The sequence below is a fragment of the Pseudorasbora parva genome, chromosome 5 (genome assembly GCF_024679245.1).
Source record: "Pseudorasbora parva isolate DD20220531a chromosome 5, ASM2467924v1, whole genome shotgun sequence".
NCBI lineage: Eukaryota > Metazoa > Chordata > Actinopteri > Cypriniformes > Gobionidae > Pseudorasbora > Pseudorasbora parva.
The window spans coordinates 627,023-649,832 of NC_090176.1; the positions used below are offsets into that span (position 1 = coordinate 627,023).

Here is a 22,810-nt window from a genome sequence, read left to right on the forward strand (position 1 = left end):
GTGTGTGTATTATGAGCTCTGATAGAGTGTGTGTGTGTGTGTGTGTGTGTGTGTGTGTGTGTGTGTGTGTGTGTGTGTGTGTGTGTGTGTGTGTGTGTGTGTGTGTGTGTGTGTGTGTATTATGAGCACTGAGAGATTGTGTGTGTGCAGACTCTGAGTGCACTCTGGTGAGTGTGTGTGTGTGTGTGTATTATGAGCTCTGATAGAGTGTGTGTGTGTGCAGACTCTGAGTGCACTCTGGTGAGTGTGTGTGTGTGTGTGTGTGTGTGTATTATGAGCTCTGATAGAGTGTGTGTGTGCAGACTCTGAGTGCACTCTGGTGAGTGTGTGTGTGTGTGTGTGTGTGTGTGTGTGTGTGTGTGTGTGTGTGTGTGTGTGTATTATGAGCACTGAGAGATTGTGTGTGTGCAGACTCTGAGTGCACTCTGGTGAGTGTGTGTGTGTGTGTGTATTATGAGCTCTGATAGAGTGTGTGTGTGCAGACTCCGAGTGCACTCTGGTGAGTGTGTGTGTGTGTGTGTGTGTATTATGAGCTCTGATAGAGTGTGTGTGTGCAGACTCTGAGTGCACTCTGGTGAGTGTGTGTGTGTGTGTGTGTGTATTATGAGCTCTGATAGAGTGTGTGTGTGCAGACTCTGAGTGCACTCTGGTGAGTGTGTGTATTATGAGCTCTGATAGAGTGTGTGTGTGTGTGTGTGTGTATTATGAGCTCTGATAGAGTGTGTGTGTGCAGACTCTGAGTGCACTCTGGTGTGGGAGAAGAAGCCGACTGCAGCTGAGGAGCAGCTAGCCCGACGCCTGCAGCTTCCTCACACCTTCCTCTGCGGGGTCAGCAGCGACTCCGAGGCCGAGGCCGACCGGACGGATGACTTCAGCTCTGAGCTCCAGAAGCTGCAGCTCGAACAGGTCAAGTCGGAGCCTTCCCATGATGCAGAAGAGCCTAAAGCGGACGCAAGCCGCCCCATTGACCTCTCCACGAAGAGGAGCAGTGAGGCCGACTCCACTGCAGGTACAGGCCTGTCCTCCGATGCTCTCACGAAAACTTCACTATCTTATCTATTGCGGAGATTATCTAATTATGGAACATGTTGGTTACAGAATTATATTTAGATCTTATCCTGTCAATATATTGCCAATCACAGTTGTGTCGCTGAACTCGACTTATGCACTCACAAATACTGAGAATAGACATGAAAATGCACAATCCAAACTTAAATGACTGAAATTCAAGAATGCATTGGAATATAAACTCGCTCTAAATATAAACTATTGTTTTAAAGAAAACTAGGGATGCACCGAATCCAGGATTCGGGTTCGGAGTCGGCCGAATATTGGGCTTTTTGACTGGGTTCGGTTTCTGCCGAACCTTAGAATTTTTTCCACCGAACCCGCTTGCACTACGCGATACTGGTCGAACATGATGCCGCGGTTGATTATGGCAACGTGTTTACTAGGTGGACCGTTCGAATGCAGTAGGCTGTGAGTGAGTGAAAATGGAACTCGTGAACAAAAAATGTGTTGTTTGGCAGTACTTTCAGTCACAAGAAGGCAATTCAAGTCGAGCTATATGTTCAATTTGCAATGCCGATTTGTCTCGTGGTGGCATGAAACCCTAAACAATAGCCGCTGGATGTCCAGTTCGTGAACGAATCGTTCTTTTTAACCGGATCTTTTTAGCCGAGATACTGCATGCGTGATAGCGTCGTCTTGAACCGAACTGTTTCTCTCGGAGTGGGGCGGCTGCTGTATCTCTCGGACAACTGATGCTGATAATATATGAGCACGGGTGAACCAACGATCTGTGTGAGTTTATGTTATGTCAATTTAAGTTTATTTAATCTGTGTAAAACATCAGTGTTTGCACGACAGTGGCTGTTATTGAGTGCTTTTGCAAAACATGAATTAAAAAACATATCCAAGATGACGATGATTACAATAATAATTATTACTTTACTAAGTTTTAATTACAAATACTTTAGATGAATGTGTTTGAATGTATTTTCATCCGCCGGGATGATAGAAATGACTTCATTATGTAAGGACGTAAAGGAATCGGTGATCCGGTTTTTTTGTGCATGAAGGAATCTACAGACAGCAATACGGCACAGTCATCCTGGCATAATGTTGCCTTTTTTTAAAAATTTTAATTAAATTAAAAATACACTGCTGTGGACGTTGTTTATGTCATTAATGTGTTTACTGTATTTACTAAAGAAAACTGCAGATTATTGCTAAAGTGAAAGCAATTCAAAATATGAAAGTATGAAAAAGTTATGGAAGTTTAAATTAACTGTAAATGAAATACTTTACTAAACAATTTTTTTTATATAAAATATATATTTTACAAAAAATGTTTTACTATAAAATCAAAGCCATATGTCAAACAAAGTTGAAAGAATGGAAGTTTCCATGATGTTTTTGCTTTAATTTCACTATCTGTTCAATTTTGACAGCATTTTGACGCCTAGTTGACTGGCATAAGGGATGATCAAACAGAACATTATAGTCATTATCAGAGCTTTTCTGGCGTGGGAATAAAATCAGCCCGGGGTCAGAGAGTTATTTTAAACCGGCTCGAGCTCCATCTCCTCTGAGTGTTTGTTTGCTATTGTCTGACGGCTTTGCTCTTCTCCAACAGGTCTTCCTTCTCTGTTTATACCTTAAGTCAGGGGTCCCCAATCTCGGTCCTGGAGGGCCACTGCCCTGCAAAGTTTAGCTCCAACCCCAATCAAACACACCTGAAACAGGTAATGAATGCTAATCAATGCCTTTATAAGTATTGATTAGCTGGTTCAGGTGTGTTTGATTGGGGTTGGAGATAAACTGTGCAGGAGAGTGGCCCTCCAGGACCGAGATTGGGGACCCCTTACTTAAGTGTTTAGCCAGTGTGTCAGTCTTTCTGTTTAGTGACAATGAGGGGAAAAATGCTGGGGTAGGACAATACCATAGCCAGAATGCCAAATCTAGCATGAAGGTTTACTGACAGCCAGTGCACAGGAGAGAGGCACGTGTATTCTTTGAGGTTTATGGGTGTTTTATGGGCATGTTGGGGAATGCTGCTCTCATGAACACACTGGAGAGTGAGGGCAGAGGCCAATGTTTGTAGGAGACTTACTTGGAGGTTACTTTCACTGTTCATTCTATTATATTTTATCTTTCATTTAATAGCACAGCACATGGTCAATGTTTTCTTTAAGGATGTTTTCTGCTGACCTGTTTGAGTCAGTGTTCAAATGTTTATATATTAGTGACATCACAATTATTTTCCAATGTTGATACTACAGCAAAAACTACTAACCTAATTCATGTACAGTGCATCCGGAAAGTAAAAATAAAAACTGAAAAACATCATGGTCATTAGTATTCACAACCTTTGCTCAACACTTCGTTGAAGCACCTTTGGCACTGATATTACAGCCTCAAGCCTTTTTGCGTTTGATGCTTACGCCTGGCACGCCTGTTTCTGGGCAGTTTCTCCCATTCTTCTTTGCAGGACCTCTCAAGCTCCATCAGGTTGGATGGGGAGCGTTAATGCTCAGCCATTTTCATTTCCAGATTGAACATCTCTCTAGAGATGTTCAATCAGGTTCATTTCTGGGCTCTGGCTTGGCTGCTCAAGGACATTCCCAGAGTCATCCTGTAGCCGCTCCTTTGTTATCTTGGCTGTGGGCTTAGGGTCGTTGACCTGTTGGAAGATGAACCCTTGCCCCAGTCTGAGGTCCAGAGCGCTCTGGAGCAGGTTTACATCAAGGATATCTCTGTACATTGCTGCATTCATCTTTCCCTTGATCAGGACTAATCTCCCTGCTGCTGAAAAACACCCCCACAGCATTATGCTGCCACCACCACCATGCTTCACTGTAGGGATGGGATTGGCCAGGTGGTGAGTGGTGCCTGGTTTCCTCCATCCAGGCTAAAGAGTTCAATCTTTGTTTCATCAGACCAGAGAGTTTTGTTTCTCATGGTCTAAGAGTCATTTAGGAGCCTTTTGGCAAACTTCAGGTGGGCTGTCATGGGCCTTTTCCAGAGGAGGGGCTTCCGTCTCTCCCACACAGGCCGGATTGGTGTAGAGCTGCAGAGATGGCTGTTCTTCAGGAAGGTTCTCCTCTCTCCACAGAGAAATGCTGGAGCTCTTTTAGAGTGACCGTCTGGTTCCTGGTCTCCTCACCTTACTAAGGCCCTTCTCCTGATCGCTTGGTTTTGAGTCCTGGGCTGTGTTCCAGTTGCTTATGACCTTGACTCGCATTGCTTGCTTTGCATGAGTGTCCACTACTGGGGGAAGCTTTGCAATGGACTGAACTGGAACGTCCTGAGCCCTTGATCACTTGGAATCCACTGTGGAGTAGATTTTATATATTTTTTTTTTCCTTTACGAAATTGTCAAATGCAGCATTCTATATGTATATAGGTGTGTTTGGGTTGTTTTAAAAAAATATTTAAAATAGCAGTTGTTTGTGGTGGGGTAAATTAAACGTGATGTGCTTTGACGTCACAACCGCATTGCATTGTGGTATATGAAGCTGCCTGAAGTGTACATATGAAGTAGACTCGGTCAAAATCGAGGAGCAAGGGTCTGTCCATATAAACTTCCCTCGTCCACTTCACGAAATGGAACGCACTTCAAAATGGCAGCGGGGATTCCCCGAAGGGAAAAGTGCTTAGGGAAGTTTGCAAGTGCGTGTCTAAAACTGGAGTGCAGCACTGGTGGCTCCAAAATTCGTGTACGGAGGATGATGTGCTCATTGGTAAATGGACTGCATTTATATAGCGCCTTCAACAGACCCTATGGCCATCCAAAGCACTTTTGCATCTTGCCTCACATTCACCCATTCATACACCGATTAAGCACAATCCAAAGGTGGTACAGACTGCAATTTGCAAGAAACCCCCCGGGTTTCTCAGGGATAAGAATGTGGAATAGAAGGAGCTGAATACTTTGGAAGCAAGTAATCCAAGTAATTCAGGTGGTGCTGTCAGAGAAAGCAAACAAGAGGTTCTTCAGCCAGTATTTTCAATTCTAGACCTTCAGAATAGAGACACAAATCCCTGCTTCTTTCTGTACAGAGCGGAGACTGGTTCACCTCAGTCGATCTAAGGGATATTTCTCATTCAGATCCGTCCCAAGCACAGACCATTTCGGAGATTTGAGGCATTACATATGTATATTTGGATAGGACACAATTTTATACTATCTGAAAATATGCTTGTGTTTTGCTAACCCTAAGAGGGGGCATGCACTGTCAAAACAACTAATATCTCCCTGGATAGTGGAGACTATCAAATTGGCACTTCAGTAAAGGGTCCGCTATTCCTGGGAAACCTAACAACCCATTCTACAAGGGGAATGGCTCCTTGGCTGTTATTTAAGAGAGTCTCAATGGAAGATGTGTGTTGCGGCAGCTGACTGGGCTTCTCTGCACACATTTGTGAGATTTTTATAAACTGTATGTCACACTCATACACACTTTAAGTCCTGTAAGTTGTTAGGTGGGATCTCCGTGGATCGGACTTGTTTGTTCAGCTCATCCCACAGATGCTCGATTGGATTGAGATCTGGGGAATCTGGAGGCCGAGTCGACGCCTCAAACTGGTTGTTGTGCTCCTCAAACCATTCCTGAAGCATTTGTGCTTTGTGTCAGGAGCATTATCCTGCTGGAAGAGACACAGCCACCAGAATACCGTTTCCATCAAAGGCTGAACATGGTCTCAGCAATGCTTAGGTAGGTGGAGCGTGTCAAAGTAACATCCACATGATGGATGGAGGACCCAAGGTTTCCCAGCAGAACATTGGCCAAAGCATCACACTGCCTCCGCCGGCTCGGCTTCTTCCCATAGTGCATCCTGGGGCCATGTGTTCCCCAGGTAAGCCACACACACACACCCGGCCATCCACGGGATGTAAAAGAACACGTGATTCCTCAGACCAGGCCACCTTCTTCCATTGCTCCGTGGTCCAGTTCTGATGCTCACGTGCCACTGTTGGTGTTTTCGGCGGGGTCAGCATGAGCACTGTAGAATGGGCTTGTAGAATCTGACTGGTCAGCGGCTCTGCAGTCCCATACGCAACAAACTGAGATGCTCTGTGTATTCTCACAGCTTTCACAGCCCACAAGATCTGCAGTTTTGGAGATGCTCTGACCCAGTCGTCTGGCCGTCACAAGGCACGAGTGTCTTGGCCCTCGGCAAACTCGCTCAAATCCTTACACTTGCCCATTTTTCCTGCTTCTAACATGTCAACTTTGAGGACAAAATATTCACTTGCTGCCTAATATATCCCACCCACTTACGCCTGTTTCACACCGCAAGCGCGAGCAGCGTGTGAGCAGCACTTCAGCATAACTACACCGTGACTGCAGCTGCAGACGCGTGAGAGTATTCACACTGGAGGCGTTGGTGCAGCATCACAGCAGCGGCTCTCACAATGATAGAGCCTATACCTGTCTGAGTATTAAATACTAAACTAAACTAAAATATTATATTTTCTGGCTAGTTTACTTTACTTTTTATAATACTTTCACCCAAACTGAATAATTAAAACAAGTTTAAATGGGTAAATCTTCTACAGATGATTTTTTATTCTTCGTTTTCTTTTAATTACATTCTCCAGTTATTGTTAAAACACACCACACGTGCTTCTTGTGTGCATTTTGAGCGCTTTTTTGTGATATTATATTTATTTTGTCCATCAAAAGTGTGCTTTCGCTCACCATGACTGCAGCTCAGCTGCAGACCGAGAGCCTATACCTGTCTGAGGCAAGGCAAGGCAAGACAAGGCAAGTTTATTTATATAGCACATTTCATACACAATGGCAATTCAAAGTGCTTTACATAGAAAGGAATTAAAATAGGGATAAAAAATGCATAAGAAAAAGAATACAATGTAAAGAGAATTAAAAATAATAAAATGATGATAACCAAAGAAAAGAACAGGTAAACTAAAACAGTTATAAAAAATTATTTAAAAAATGATGCATAGATAAGGTGCAATCAGTCGGACATACAGTGGCTCAGTGCTCATTCAGTAAATGCACAGCTGAACAGATGTGTTTTGAGTCTGGATTTGAATGTGGCGACTGTTGGAGCACATCTGATCTGTTCAGGAAGCCGGTTCAGCTGCGGCTGGCATAATAGCTAAAGGCAGACTCTCCTTGCTTTGAGTGAACTCTTGGTATTTCTAACTGACTTGATCCTGCTGATCTGAGTGATCTGTTGGGTTTGTATTTAATCAGCATGTCTGCGATGTATTGAGGTCCTAGGTCATTGAGTGATTTATAAACAAGTAGTAGAACTTTAAAATCGATCCTAGATGTAACTGGAAGCCAGTGTAAAGACCTGAGGACTGGTGTGATATGGTCATATTTTCTGGTTCTGCTCAGAATCCTGGCAGCAGCGTTCTGTATGAGCTGCAGCTGTCTAATGGTCTTTATGGGAAGGCCAGTGAGAAGGCCATTACAATAGTCCACCCTACTGGTGATGAAAGCATGAACCAGTTTCTCTAAGTCTTGCCTGGAGACAAAACATCTAATCCTTGAAATATTTTTCAGATGATAGTATGCTGATTTAGTTATTGCTTTGACATGACTACTGAAACTCAGGTCTGACTCCAAAATCACACCAAGATTCCTGACTTGATTTTTTGTTATCAGGCCTTTAGCCTCAAGATATGCGTTCACCTTGAGAATTTCATCTTTGTTTCCAAATGTAGTGATTTCAGTTTTGTCTTTGTTTAACTGAAGATAGTTTTGGCACATCCAGTTGTTAACTTCATCAATGCATTTGCACAGGGAGTCAATGGGGCTGTAGTCATTAGGTGACAGTGCTAAGTAGAGCTGGGTGTCGTCAGCATAGCTGTGGTAAGCAATATTGTTCTTTTTCATTATTTGGCTCAGTGGCAGCATATACAGGTTAAACAGGAGAGGTGCTAGAATTGACCCTTGTGGGACTCTGCATGTCATGGACGTCCACTCAGACTTATGGTCTCCTATACTCACATAATAACCTCTCCCTTCTAAGTATGATCTGAACCATCTGAGGACCATCCCAGAAAGCCCGACCCAGTTTTCCAGTCTGTCTAGAAGTATGTTGTGGTCAACAGTGTTGAAAGCAGCACTGAGATCGAGTAGAACCAGAATTGATGTTTTGCCTGTATCAGTATTCAAGCGAATATCATTTATAATCTTTATGAGCGCTGTCTCTGTGCTGTGATGCGGTCGGAAACCAGATTGAAAATTGTCAAAGAATCCGTTTGAGTTTAAGAATTTGTTTAGTTGATTGAAAACAACTTTTTCGATGATTTTGCCTATGAAGGGGAGATTTGAGATTGGTCTGTAGTTGCTCAGTATGGAGTTATCCAGATTTCTCTTTTTCAGAAGAGGCTTAACTATTGCAGTTTTAAGGGCGGTTGGAAAAGTCCCGTAGAGAAGTGAGGAGTTTACCACTTCTAGGAGATCTGCTTCTAAACAGTTAAACACACTTTTGAAAAAAGAAGTGGGGAGTGCGTCAAGGGCGCAGGTTGATGTTTTAAGATGCTGTACTGTGTCTTCTAAAATTTTACCGTCAATTGTTTCAAAATCAGACATAGTAATTTTCCGAGGGTTTGGTCTGATCTGACTGACCCCAGAGCAACTAGAGGATGTGCTGATCGCCTTTCTGATATTTTTGATTTTCTCTGAAAAGAAGGAAGCAAACTCACTGCATTTACTGTCTGAGAGCATTTCTCTGGGAATGTGACTCGGGGGGGTTTGTTAGTCTGTCTACAGTAGCAAAAAGAGTGCGCGTGTTATTTATGTTTCTGTTTATAATATTTGAGAAGAAGGTCTGTCTAGCTTTGCCTAGTTCAACATTGAAAGCATGAAGGGTGTCTTTATAGATGTTATAATGGACTACAAGTTTTGTCTTCCGCCACATGCGTTCAGATTTTCTGCATTGTCTTTTCATTATTTGAACTGCTGTTGAGTTTCTCCATGGTGCCTTTTGTTTGCCACTCTTTTTCCTGACTTTTAGAGGAGCAATATCATCAATTACACTCTTAACTTTTGAGTTAAAGGAGTCAAGGAGAAAATCAACAGAGTCTGCAGATATGCTTGGTTTTAGAGATAAAGCCTTCATAAACAGCACATTAGTGTTCTCATTTAAGCATCTCTTTTTGACAGAGACAGATCTAGCTTCAATGGCAGGAGAGATTGATATGTCAAAGAAAATACAGAAATGATCAGACAGTGCCACATCCTTAATAACAATCGATGAAATGTTTAGACCCTTACTGATAAGTAAATCTAGAGTGTGTCCACGATTGTGTGTGGGTCTATTTACATGCTGTGTCAAATCAAAAGTGTTAAGAACAGTCATGAGCTCTTTTGTTGTACTGGATTCAATATTGTCTATGTGAATGTTAAAATCCCCAGCAATAGCAAAACAGTCAAACTCTGAGGAAATTATTGATAACAGTTCTGTAAATTCCTCAATAAAGGCTGAAGAGTACTTTGGAGGCCTGTAAATAATGATAAGCAGGATGCGTGGAGAACCTTTTAACACAATACCCAGATATTCTAGAGACAAATAGTCACCAAATGATACTTGCTTACATTGATAGAAATCTTTAAAAAGAGCAGCAACACCTCCACCTCTCCTAACTGCTCTGCAGACACTCATAAAAGTAAAGTTAGGAGGGGCTGCTTCATTTAGGACTGTTGCACTACAGTTTTCTTCTAGCCACGTTTCATTTAGAAGCAAAAAATCTAGGTTGTTATTGGTTATTAAGTCGCTGACTAGAAATTATTTGTTCTTAAGTGAACGGATGTTTAAAAGTGCTAACTTAACAGTATTAATTTCTTTCTCCACATTAATTCTATTTTGTCAGGTAACAGCCAGCAGATTATATTGGTTTGTTAAACGGCCTGACAAGGCCTTAGACTTTCTTTCACGTAACAGAACAGAGATAGAGAAAGAGGCAGGCACACTGGGTTCCCACTTGTTTTGTAAACATTTGATAAAGGTACTGTTATCATAGCGGGGACCCAAAACACATCACTGAGAGCTGGAATCAGATGTTTTTGGTTCACCTACAACAGATGGAGGAGGGTGTGGGCCCTGGCGTTGTGACCAAAGAAATCTCACAGGAGGAGGGCGAGGACGAGCTGGGCCCACAGGCTTTGGTGATTGTGGGGTTTCGACACTTTCTGGTTGATATCTTGGGGCTCGCAGAAATCGAGTGTGATAGTCTAGTTCCAACAAAAATCAGTTCCTCCATTTTCTCTGAGAAGCCCAGATGCGGGGATGCTGGAGAGAAGAATGACATGTCTGGTGAGAGGGGCTGTTGCTCTGGTGTTATCGGAAGTTGAAGTATGTTGTCCTGGCTTTGCTGTCCATTTTCAAGAAAGTCATCTTTAGGTGCTGAATCTTGGAGCAGTTCTAATCCATCACAGTCTGTCTGTAGTGAGCTCTGTGGGCAGGGCTCAGGTGGGAGTGTGTCCATGAGCAATTGTTGTGGCTGTGTGGAGTTCTCATTGTCCTTGTGGGATGTGTCAGCCGAGTGTCCATTCAGGAGCTGAAATGAAGTCCTGTGGTCATCCATACTCTGTATCAGGTTGAGTGGGTTAAAACACACAGCTGAAGGATGATGAAGGGAAAAATAAATATTGTCCTTTAGCACTCTTGCGCCAAGTTTGTTTGGATGGAGGCCATTTGATGTAAACAGTTGTCTCTGACTCCAGAAGAGATTGAAGTTATCAATGAAGTTCACTCCATTCATGTTACAGGTTTTTTGCAGCCATGTATTAAGCCCAAGCAACCGTGAGAATCTATTTGTTCCTCTTGCTGGCAGTGGTCCACTGATGAACGGCTGAACTTTCAGTTTTCTAAGTGTTTCAAAAAGTTCATTGAAGTCCGACTTCATGAGTTCTGACCTTTCTCTCTGAATATCGTTCTTCCCCACATGAATTATAAGTTGATTTGCAGTCTTATGTTTCATCAGAATGTTCTCAATTTCCCTGTTTACATCAGAAATGGTTGCTTGTGGAAGGCAGCATGTAGTTGTATCTCTGCTGCGAATGTTTCTGACTGTAGAGTCACCCACTATCAGAGTCCTTGGCTCGGCTGTGCTCTGAGCTGAGGGCCGCTGTCTGCTCGACCTTGAGCGCCTGTTAGCATTAGTGTTAGCTGTGGGCTGATGCAATCTGTGTTCGATCACATTCATCATGTTTGGGGATTCCTCACCCATATTCATTAATACTTCAAATCTGTTTTCGAGATGTATTGATGGTGCTCGGAAAGTAGTGTTTGCAATCCTTGTGTCTGGGGTAGAGCACGCAACGGCAGCAATATATGAAGCTCGTGACAATCTGATGTCTCGAGTGCATTTGGGTCTTGCCCCCTGTTTGTGCCATCGATTAGTGTGTCGATCAGTTTCTTGTTTCTCTATCTGTTGAGTAGCACTAAATTTATGGGACTCACCGGCTGTGTGCAGAGGGCGTTCGTGATGAAGCTCTGCGGTGTGATTCGTCCGGTTCGGTGGTTCTGCAAATAACTTTGTTTCAAGAACTGCAATCCTTTGTAAAAGTCTGTGGCAGTTTGTGCAGCAAGAAGATTCCTTAGCTAGATGAGGCATTTTCTTATCCTTTCGATAGTAAGGCAGCTGTGTTTTCCCTTCCGGAATGTAAGCTGATGGCAGTGTGGAGGCTGGTCAGATGAAATGTTCCACTTTTTTGTAGTAATCCAGTCAACAGAGTTTCTAGTTTTATCGTTGAAGTCAAGCTTTGTTGTTAGAGCACTGTGTTGATTTGCTGAAGTTAAAATTATAAGATAAAATATAGAAGCGATAGAGCAAAGCGCGGAGCAGTAAGCAAGAGCGTCCGAACAGTAGCGAAGCAGGAAGTGATGTATTAAATAAAAAACGCTTGAGTATTAAATACTAAACTAAACGAAAGTTTATTATATTTTTCTGGCTAGTTAACTTTATTTTTTATAATCATAACAATACTTTCACCCAAACTGAATAATCAAAACAAGTTTAAATTGCTAAAATCTTCCACAGATATTTTTTATTCTTCGTTTTCTTCTCTGACATACTCCAGTTATTGTTTAAATACACTACACGTGCTTCCTGTGTGCATTTACGGCACTTTTTGTGTGAAATCACATTCATTTTGTCCTTTAAAAGTGTGCTTTCACTTTAATTGAGCGTCAGGAGCGTCAGCAGCGCAGCAAAAATAGGCTCGCCGCCGAAACCCCCGCTTCACTGCTGCTCACGCGACGCTCCTGCTTGATGCTCAGACGCTGCTCCTGCTCCCGGTGTGAATGCACTCATTGATTAACATGGGCGTCGAAAAAAATACGCGCTGCTCACGCGCCGCTCACGCTTGCGGTGTGAAACGGCCGTTACAGGTGATGAAGAGATCATCAGTGTTATTCACTCACACCGATGAGGCATAACATGAGCACTGAGAGGTGATGTATGAGCACAAGATATAGGAAAAATTACAACTTGTTAATTTATGTTCCAGACCGTGCAGTTAGTTCTGGTTGTCATCCTAGCCCTAGTGTGTGATTGTGTTGGGCACTAAAGGCTTGTGCCCGAGCTCAAACCTTTCCTCATAGCGCCGCAGCAGGAAATACTGCTGTGAACATTATAATCCATTCATGTTTCTGTACATGTTGCTGCTGTTGGAAGATGTTTTTATATGCACTTTCTTTCTGTAGACGCTAATTTTTCATGGTCAAACGCCGGAGCCACAGTCTTTGGAAGTGCACTGACGCGAAATGAAGGAGGGGAGAAACCCAATGAAGGCGAAGAGGAGGGCAGCGATGACGAAACGCCCCGTAATGATGAGATACACTTTGAGCCGATCGTGTCCCTGCCAGAGGTGGGTGGTGTTAGTACTGTTCACTTGTGCAATAATAATAATCATCAGCTATGTTTGTTTTGACTGCGCTGACACTATTGGGTAAAACTTGAATTGAATTTATCCGAATAATGGCACTGTAGTCTTGTTAAAGCTGCTTTACAGCTGTCTTGATGGTTGGATTGGTGTTTTGCAGTGTGTTATTGTGAAGCTGCTTTACAGCTGTCTTGATGGTTGGATTGGTGTTTTGCAGTGTGTTATTGTGAAGCTGCTTTACAGCTGTCTTGATGGTTGGATTGGTGTTTTGCAGTGTGTTATTGTGAAGCTGCTTTACAGCGGTCTTGATGGTTGGATTGGTGTTTTGCAGTGTGTTATTGTGAAGCTGCTTTACAGCTGTCTTGATGGTTGGATTGGTGTTTTGCTGTGTGTTATTGTGAAGCTGCTTTACAGCTGTCTTGATGGTTGGATTGGTGTTTTGCAGTGTGTTATTGTGAAGCTGCTTTACAGCTGTCTTGATGGTTGGATTGGTGTTTTGCAGTGTGTTATTGTGAAGCTGCTTTACAGCGGTCTTGATGGTTGGATTGGTGTTTTGCAGTGTGTTATTGTGAAGCTGCTTTACAGCTGTCTTGATGGTTGGATTGGTGTTTTGCAGTGTGTTATTGTGAAGCTGCTTTACAGCTGTCTTGATGGTTGGATTGGTGTTTTGCTGTGTGTTATTGTGAAGCTGCTTTACAGCTGTCTTGATGGTTGGATTGGTGTTTTGCAGTGTGTTATTGTGAAGCTGCTTTACAGCTGTCTTGATGGTTGGATTGGTGTTTTGCAGTGTGTTATTGTGAAGCTGCTTTACAGCTGTCTTGATGGTTGGATTGGTGTTTTGCAGTGTGTTATTGTGAAGCTGCTTTACAGCTGTCTTGATGGTTGGATTGGTGTTTTGCAGTGTGTTATTGTGAAGCTGCTTTACAGCTGTCTTGATGGTTGGATTGGTGTTTTGCAGTGTGTAATTGTGAAGCTGCTTTGAAGCGGTCTGTGTTGTATAAGGCGCTGTAGAAATAAAGCTGCCCTGACTCCTGCAGGTGGAGGTGAAGTCTGGTGAGGAAGATGAGGAGATCCTGTTTAAAGAGAGGACCAAACTCTTCCGCTGGGACCGCGAGCTCAACCAATGGAAGGAGCGCGGTGTGGGAGACATTAAGATCCTCTTCCACCCCGTGAAGAAGTGCTATCGTGTGCTAATGAGACGCGAGCAGGTGCTGAAGGTCTGTGCCAACCACACCATCAGCCAGAGCATTGAGCTCAAGCCCATGAACACCTCGGCTAATGCGCTGGTGTGGACCGCCCCCGACTACGCAGGTACTGACCTCGCTCTGCATCCGCATCCCTGCTGAAGCTGTGCTTGGCAGTGTTTTTCACGTGTGTGTTTTCCCACAAACAGAGGGCGAGGGGAAGGTGGAGCAGCTCGCAGCCAAGTTCAAGACTCCAGAGCTGGCGGAGTCCTTCAGGCGAGCGTTCGTGGACTGCCAGAGCCTCATGTCTCGGGCCGACTGCACTCAGCTCTCCATGGCCGAGGCGCTCTCACGAGACTCCAACCCTGTGGTGTTCTTCAGCATGGCTGTGGATGGCGAGCCAGCCGGGAGGATCGTCATGGAGCTGTTCGCGCACATCGTGCCCAAAACGGCGGAGAACTTCCGGGCTCTGTGCACGGGCGAGAAGGGCTTCGGTTACAAGAGCTCCGTCTTCCACAGGATCATCCCTGACTTCATGTGTCAGGTGAGGCCACACCCGCTAACACACTGATGATATATGACAACACACACTGAGGATATATGCTAACACACACTGATATATACTAACACACTGATATATGAAAACACACACTGATATATGACAACACACTGATGATATATGCTAACACACACTGATACATACTAACACACTGATATATGAAAACACACTGATATATATTGATTTTTTTTTTAAATGCAATTTCCTGTGTCAAATTTATATATATTTGTGCAAATATCACAAAACGGTTTGCAGATATAGAACCGTGAGACTCAGACCTTTCCGATGATATGTGTTTTGTCAAGATTAGAAAAGGTTTTTATTCTAAAATAAAAAATAAATATGAAACATGACGACACCACTTAGGGAGGAGCCCACTAGAATAATTTAGAGCACCGTTTCCATGGTAATGCAAGGTCCGATTTCAAAACGATTTTCACAGGATTAATCTTGAGTTCGTAAGCTTTCGAATGATATATAATTTGTCAACATTAGGATAAATATAGGATATATTTGGTTTAAACATGCAGTGACAAATGGGCCCATCGGTGGGCCAGTGGCAGTTAACAGGTTAAGTTGCATTGGTACAAAATATCTAATTCAACCAGTAGCCATGTCTGACAAAAAATGATGAATGAAAAAATGCCTTCATCTCTAAATCTGTACTGAAAATGCATTAATTTCAACATTAGGCTACTAGCAACTTAAGTGCTTTTTTTGCTGAATTGAGATAAACAGTGCCAATCAATGAACACAAACCCTCCTGGTTAAAAAAACTAAACAGAAATCTCATAACATAATTGTATGCTTATTCACATGTATAGTTAGCCTGACAAGCCAGAGCCACATCCAGATGTTTGGTCTGGAATCTCCCCACTGACGGCTCAATCCGAGGGGCGGATAAACGGCTGTCTGTCAAACTCCCTCTGCACGCGATAGGATAGCGCTACACCAACCAGAGCAGCGAAGGTGAAGCGGAGCTTGTTGATAGATTAAACCTTTGCCGTATCTGGTCGGATAAACTCCAAACACATCTTCCCTTTTTAAGAATGACTTCAGTGCCGTTCTTTTCTCAGAGAAAAGCTTAAAGGGGCGGTGAGATGCTGTTTCATACATACTGTTTCAAAAACTAATGTTGGACGTTTGATGGAGTATTTCTGTGTCAAAAATACTCCTTCCGGTTTCTCACAAGTTTCGGAGAGTTTTTTTCGAGTATGGGTCTGCTTGACGTTAATAGAGCGGAAGGTCCTTGTACGGGCTCTTCTCCCGGTAGGGCGCGCGCGCGTGACTAGAGCGAGAGAGGAAATAATATATTTAATAATAATAATATATTTTATTTGTAAAGCCCTTTTCATAGTTAAAAACAATCCCAAAGTGCTAAGTTGTTAAAGGCACGGCCGTAAACACTCGCTCAGCTGCAGATCCAGTCGTCCGTGAACACTTCTGTCGTTATAGTCCGCGCCGCGCTCCACTTTATTCCTCTGGGTGACGTCGAGCGACTTCAACGCTTCAGCACAGCATTCTGGGAAGGCAGCGCTGCATTTGAACCGATTTGAACGCAGAAATGACGGGAAGCTTCAAAGCATTGCTTCAGTCGCGTCTCAAAGTGGATCTCCACGGTCACTGCTGTCACAGGACTTCACCAAATCATACCAAAGAAGTGTGTTTCTGACGGAGCGGTCCCAGCGATAAAGGTTCGGTCCTGCTTTGGAAGCAGCCGGTGAGTTAAACTGCTTCAGATGTCTGTGCTGTCGGCTATCGTCGCGTGAGTAAACATCAATAAACGACACGATCGCATGCTTCGTCATTCAAATGCGCTAACGGACTCCATTGCTGTTCTCAGCATTGAATGCTGAAAAGCATTTCCCTGCGGCTCTTTGGAACTAATAACTGGGTTGTATCTATTTTTGTCCGAGCTTCTTGGGTCACTCGATACAACCGATCTTTTATAATGGCAAAATATGGATAGGAGAGCGGGAGAGCAGGTCGGAGAGACTGGCCATCGATGGAACGGACCTGCTGAAATGCGTGTTTTAATGTTTCCTCCTGGGACTGCTCCAGAGGAAAGTCATCCTGGTCTGAGAGAATTAATCTCTCAATCCCAGTCGGTTCCTCTGAGGCAGCAGCCCGAGGTCCTGGCTCAGCCTCGCCCAGCTGCACTCGCGCCACCTCCCTCCGCGCCGTATTTCCCCAAGAAGCATCCACACATAAAGCCCCCAATAGAACCGGAAAGGCGGGCCAATTTTTCCCCCCTAAACTGAATAGAGATTGGGACCACCGGATATTTCACCACATCCCCATGCACACACCGCACCTTAACCACGCGGCTTGTATCCAATGCCCCTGGTTGAATCAGGCTTTGATGAATGGAGGTTTGGTTACACTGAATCCACCAAGGCCTGATAAGTAACCCCCTCGATACTCACAGGTATTTGGTACTCGCCCGGACCCGGACCATCATCCCGACCTCCATCACTGGACACCGGTCAACAAAATGGTCCGGGTCGCCGCAACAGGCCAGCCCAGACCTACCCGCCGCTCCGGTGGCGGGGAGTGGGCTGGAGACTTGGCGTGGAGAGACGGCAACACTGTCTCCTCCGCCTGCCGTAGGCCCCGCCCCCCTGGGCGGAGCCCTTGAGGACCCGAAGTAGCCTTGGCCCCGGCTCCGGGGCGGGGCCCGAGGAGGTACTGGTGGTCTCGACCTAGGCAGAGGGACAGGGCGCGAGAGAGAAGGGGAGGGAAGAGAGAGAGAATTAGAGGTGTTAGTTTCGCCGACCCCTGGGCACGCCACCATGTGGTCCTCCGCCAGATCGATGGCCGAGTCCAGCAACGTGGGTCGGTGGCACTGGACCCATTCGGCCGTCCTCTTAGGCAGCCGAGTGATGAACTGCTCCAGTACCACCAGATCGATCACTTTGTCCACATCGCTTTCCTCGGCCAGAAGCCATTTGCGACAGGAGTCCCGGAGCTGTTGGGCCAGTGCGAAGGGCCGGCCCGCGTCGCCCCAGTCCAGAGACCGAAAGTGCTGGCGGTGTTGTTTGGCCGACCGACCGACCCCGCTGGATGATGGCCCACTTCAGATCGTCAAAGACAAGGACGTTCGCGACCGGAAGTTGGTGGGCAGCCACCTGGACTTCTCCAGACAGTAACGGGATTAGGCGCACCGGCCATTGCTCGCGGGGCCACCCGCAGGCCTCCGCAGATTTCTGGAACAGTTCCAGGAAGACCTCCGGGTCATCTTGCGATCCCATCTTGTGCAGGGGGACAGTCAAAGGGACGGTTGACTGCCCGTTGGCTCCGGCGCGAACCTCCGTCCAGCTCCGGAACCTCACGCGGTCCTCCTGTTGGGCCTGTACAATCGCCTGGAAGTGGCGCTCTTGATCCGTGCGCAGGTCCAGCAGGGCTTGATGGGGTTCATGGTGAAGGACCGCAAGGGACGTGATGTCCGCAAATGGCGTGGAAGACAGTGTTGTCTGCATGGCGGCGGCGTGGGTCCTTCTTCCTCCTGGGTTTCGGCACCAGTATAGAGGATCGTGTGTGGGGTAAGGAAGAGGACACAGGGGTCGGCTGGACTACTGACGTTTTATTTGTAAACTCAAGGTAATTCGTGTTGGCACCACAGTGCAAGCTCAACTCAAAACATTCGACATAATCACTTCCGTGTTACGGTCATCCGGGACGTCAGTAGTCCTTCTCTCTCTCTCACTGACTACGTTTACATGGACAGCAGTAATCTAATTATTGACCTTATTCTAAATAAGACAATATTCTGATTAAGGGGTTTACATGAGTTGCTTTTAGAGTACTCCGTTCATGTTCCCGTTTTACATGTGATAGAACATAGATCGATTATGGCACGTCATTACGTCCCCATGCCACGCTATGTTCTCCAACGTCCAATCATAGCGTGACTTTGGCAGGTGTGTTAATTTTATGGGCTCAGGAAACCCGCTAACTTCACCTGCGGGTGTCGCTGTTGGACAGTGTTACTTTACATTAAGAAGTATAACAAAACATGCGTTTTATAATGTTTTATATCTACATTTACGTTGATTTATTTTTGTAATATTATGTATTGCCTCTTTCTGTTTTTTTTTTTGAAGAGACACTACCCCTCTTTCCTCCTTATTGACAGCCTACATTTAGAATAATAGCTTTGATTAATTATGAAAAAGGTTTAAAAATCGCGACTGTTTGGATTGTTTTTCCTGCCGTCGAGCCACAGGCGTTCACTGAATGACCCATCTGGTTCAAGATTACAGATACAAACTTATTGTATTTTACTTTTACAATGAGCATAATAATTACAACAAAAATAAAAATATAGAGAGGATGAAGTGTTCAGAATGAACAGTCAAGTAAAACACACACCGCCCATAGCAATGCGTTATGGCAACGACATTTCAGACTGACAGATACGTAAAAGATAAACAGGACTTTTCCACCATTTGTTACTGTTTTGTAGACGTTGTTATATTAATTAAAATTCCAATTATGTTTTATTGGCCACAATATTATCGATGATTGTTGAAAGGGGCACTTTTGATTAATTTTCAGAAAGGGCAGAGGCCTCGAACCCCCAAAGCCGCCCCTCTGCACTCCCCGGTGTGTGTAACGTTATGTGTCCTGTCACAAAATGCGGCGAAATCTCCGACATGACATTAATAGTTAGATTAAGGTGTGTACATGTCTCCGATAATGCGACTAAAACAGGCATACTCCACATGTCTTAATCCGATTTATGTGTAGTTAGATTAAGACTTTAATCAGATTAAGGTAATTAGAAATCGCTGTCTACATGGTAGCCTCTTAATCAGAGTATTGTCTTAATCAGATTAATATCGGAGTATTGTTGTCCATGTAAATGTAGTCAGTGTCTTCCATTTCTCCAGGGCTCTTGTACTCTCCCCGCGCCAATTACTAGAACGAGAGACAGGTGTTGGTAGTTTGTGTCCAACCCACTCACTTACCGCTCGTCTCCCGCCTCTCTCTCCCGCTGCAGACCTCGCTGAACCACGCCCCCTCTGCCACAGTATGGTCACCTGTGTACATTCTTCTACTTCTCACCTGTTTCCTGATGGTTTATGGAACGAATACTCCGAGTCGCCCTCTGTCGTTTCTAAGAATAGCACAGCGTTGAGTATTAAAGCCTCGTCCGTCAGCGGAGGCTCGAGTATAAACAGGCTTCACGTGTTCAAACGGACACTGATGATGGAGAGACTGAGGAAGAAGCCCCGTCTCTGAGAATGAACCGGGACGACCTGGAGCCATTGACTTCCATAGTATTTTTTTTCCTACTATGGGAGTTAATGGCTCCAGTACTGTTAGGTTACTGACAGTCTTCAAAATATCTAATATATAAAGGATGACAGAATTTTAATTTTAAAGTTAACTCTCCCTTTAAGAATAGAATGGCAAAAAACTGATGTGACTAGCCATCAGAACCGAACCGAACACTGAGGTTAAAGACCTCTGTGTGTATTGGATGTATGTGTGTAAGGTTGCATCCCTATCGTTTACACACATCAGGTTTTACCCCGCAGATACTGTGGATTAACCTGGAGAGTATTGAACATTATATGTGACCCGATCTGGCGAAATGAGTCGGAAGTCTCAATGCTCTATTTTAAGATACTGGCCGATAATGTGGAAAAAAAAAGAAAAGCTTTTTCTTATTTTAGATAACTCCAAAGAACAGACATTCAAAAATAATCTCCCGAAGTTTTGTGGTCCAGATAATTGAGTAAAGGTATTTAAATGACTATTAAAGTTGACAACGTTGACCAAACTCGCTGGAAATGAACATTCTCGACGCCTCTCGTCACTTCTGAGCGTTTCTCTGTATTCCAGGAATCCCCTTAAACAGCGATATCTGCTCTCCAAATATGCTGTTAAACGTTAACCGACCAACAGAGAGACATGAACGCTGACTGCGATTCTTCCTGTCCTCCTCCTTCAGACAGCAGCGCTCTGTAAGCCAGCTGAGCTCCTCAGAGAGAGTTCAGTACGGTGGAGCAGTGGACTGTGTGTAGATCTGCGGATTCATTTCAGAAATCTCACTGTCAGAGGAAAGCAAAGTGACTGCGTGTTCATGTGTGTGTACAACAGTCAAGAATGCTCAAGACCACACACACACACACACACACACACACCTTTATATACATACACAAATGACTTTGGTCAAATTAAGCTGTAAAATAAATAGTTTAATTCTTTTAAATGCAAAGATGTCAACCCGGGTAAAACCTTTAAAAGCAATGTTCTCTGGTTTATAATTGGGAAAATAGGACGGAGGACCATCATTCAAATGTGTAGACCTTTTAAACCATTCAAGGTGTGACTTTGATCCTTTATGGTATCATTTTAAAGCTTATGTCCTCCTCTTTCCAGTGATACCAAAGTCTCCATTTGTGAATTTGGGTCTCTGTGACTCATTTATCTGGATCAGGTCATGTATAATAGTACTAGACCTCACGCAGCAGCAGTTCTGTGGTGTCTGTCCAGCTGTGGCTTTAGTTTACCCCTGGCTCTCGCTCTCTGTCCCCAGGGCGGAGACATCACCAAAGGGGACGGCAGCGGAGGACGCTCCATCTACGGAGACAAGTTTGAGGACGAGAACTTCGACATCAGGCACACCGGGCCGGGCCTGCTGTCCATGGCCAACCGCGGCAGAGACACCAACAGCTCGCAGTTCTTCATCACGCTGAAGAAAGCGGAGCACCTGGACTTCAAGCACGTGGCCTTCGGCTTCATCAGAGAGGGCATGGATGTGCTGAAGAGGATCGCGGAGCTCGGCACTAAAGACGGAAAGCCCACCAGAACCATAACCGTCTGCGACTGCGGACAGCTGTGATCCTCTCTACCTTTGGCACACACCTGCTCATCATGTTTGAGATGATTCCCTGAACTCCTGTAAATGTGTCAGAGATCTTGTATATGCCATGGTTTTATTTTTGTCCTGTTGTGTTTAATAAAGTGGGCACTAGTTGATAATAAAATGTATGCTTTGCAGAAAAGAAGTTGGTTTTATTATGAAGCGTTTACCCCAGAGTTACCTCGATGTGGATTGCGTTTACAGGGGCTGTGTGGAGGTCGGCTCTCTTTGTTATACGTCTGTATTTTGGCAGGTTTCGCTCCAGCAGTTTTGATAGTATTGGCTCTATCCAACATGAGCTCCCACAGAAACGCCACCGATGATTTATATCTTCAACCCCCTGAACATTAAATAAATCTGGCAACTTGCATTTCACTCTTTGTTTATTCAGAGTCATTAGGCAAGGCAAGTTTATTTATATAGCACATTTCATACCCAATGGCAATTCAAAGTGCTTTACATAGAAAGGAATTAAAATAGGGATAACAAATGTATAAGAAAAAGAATACAATGTAAAGAGAATTAAAAATAATATGATAACCAAAGAAAAGAACAAAGGTAAACTAAAACAGTTATAAAAAGAATTTACATTTTGATGCTGCATAGATAAGATAAGGTGCGATCAGTCGGCTGTAGAGTGCTCAGAGCTCATTCAGTAAATGCTCAGCTGAACAGATGTGTTTTGAGTCTGGATTTGAATGTGGCTACTGTTGGAGCACATCTGATCTGTTCAGGAAGCCGGTTCAGCTGCAGCTGGCATAATAGCTAAAAGCAGACTCTCCGTGCTTTGAGTGAACTCTTGGTATTTCTAACTGACTTGATCCTGCTGATCTGAGTGATCTGTTGGGTTTGTATTTAATCAGCATATCTGCGATGTATTGAGGTCCTAGGTCATCGAGTGATTTATAAACAAGTAGTAGAACTTTAAAATCGATCCTAGATGTAACTGGAAGCCAGTGTAAAGACCTGAGGACTGGTGTGATATGGTCATATTTTCTGGTTCTGCTCAGAATCCTGGCAGCAGCGTTCTGTATGAGCTGCAGCTGTCTAATGGTCTTTTTGGGAAGGCCGGTGAGAAGGCCATTACAATAGTCCACCCTACTGGTGATGAAAGCATGAACGAGTTTCTCTAAGTCTTGCCTGGAGACAAAACATCTAATCCTTGCAATATTTTTCAGATGATAGTATGCTGATTTAGTTATTGCTTTGACATGACTACTGAAACTCAGGTCTGACTCCAAAATCACACCAAGATTCCTGACTTGATTTTTTGTTATCAGATCTTTAGCCTCAAGATATGCGTTCACCTTGAGAATTT

General features: G+C 44.2%; 1 protein-coding gene across 2 annotated transcripts in view; it reads left to right on the forward strand.

The window, feature by feature from the left end:
* The window catches only part of LOC137074906 (E3 SUMO-protein ligase RanBP2-like), an 85,158-nt gene extending 63,291 nt beyond the window's left edge, over positions 1 to 21,867 (forward strand). For both annotated transcript variants that reach the window (XM_067442978.1, XM_067442979.1), the window contains 5 exons: positions 734 to 1,009; positions 12,697 to 12,860; positions 13,913 to 14,186; positions 14,269 to 14,603; positions 21,166 to 21,867. In XM_067442978.1, the coding sequence (XP_067299079.1) occupies positions 734 to 1,009; positions 12,697 to 12,860; positions 13,913 to 14,186; positions 14,269 to 14,603; positions 21,166 to 21,471 (1,355 nt within the window). In that variant the 3' untranslated portion in view covers positions 21,472 to 21,867. The remainder of the gene's footprint in view (positions 1 to 733; positions 1,010 to 12,696; positions 12,861 to 13,912; positions 14,187 to 14,268; positions 14,604 to 21,165) is intronic.
* The last annotated feature ends 943 nt before the right edge of the window (positions 21,868 to 22,810 follow it).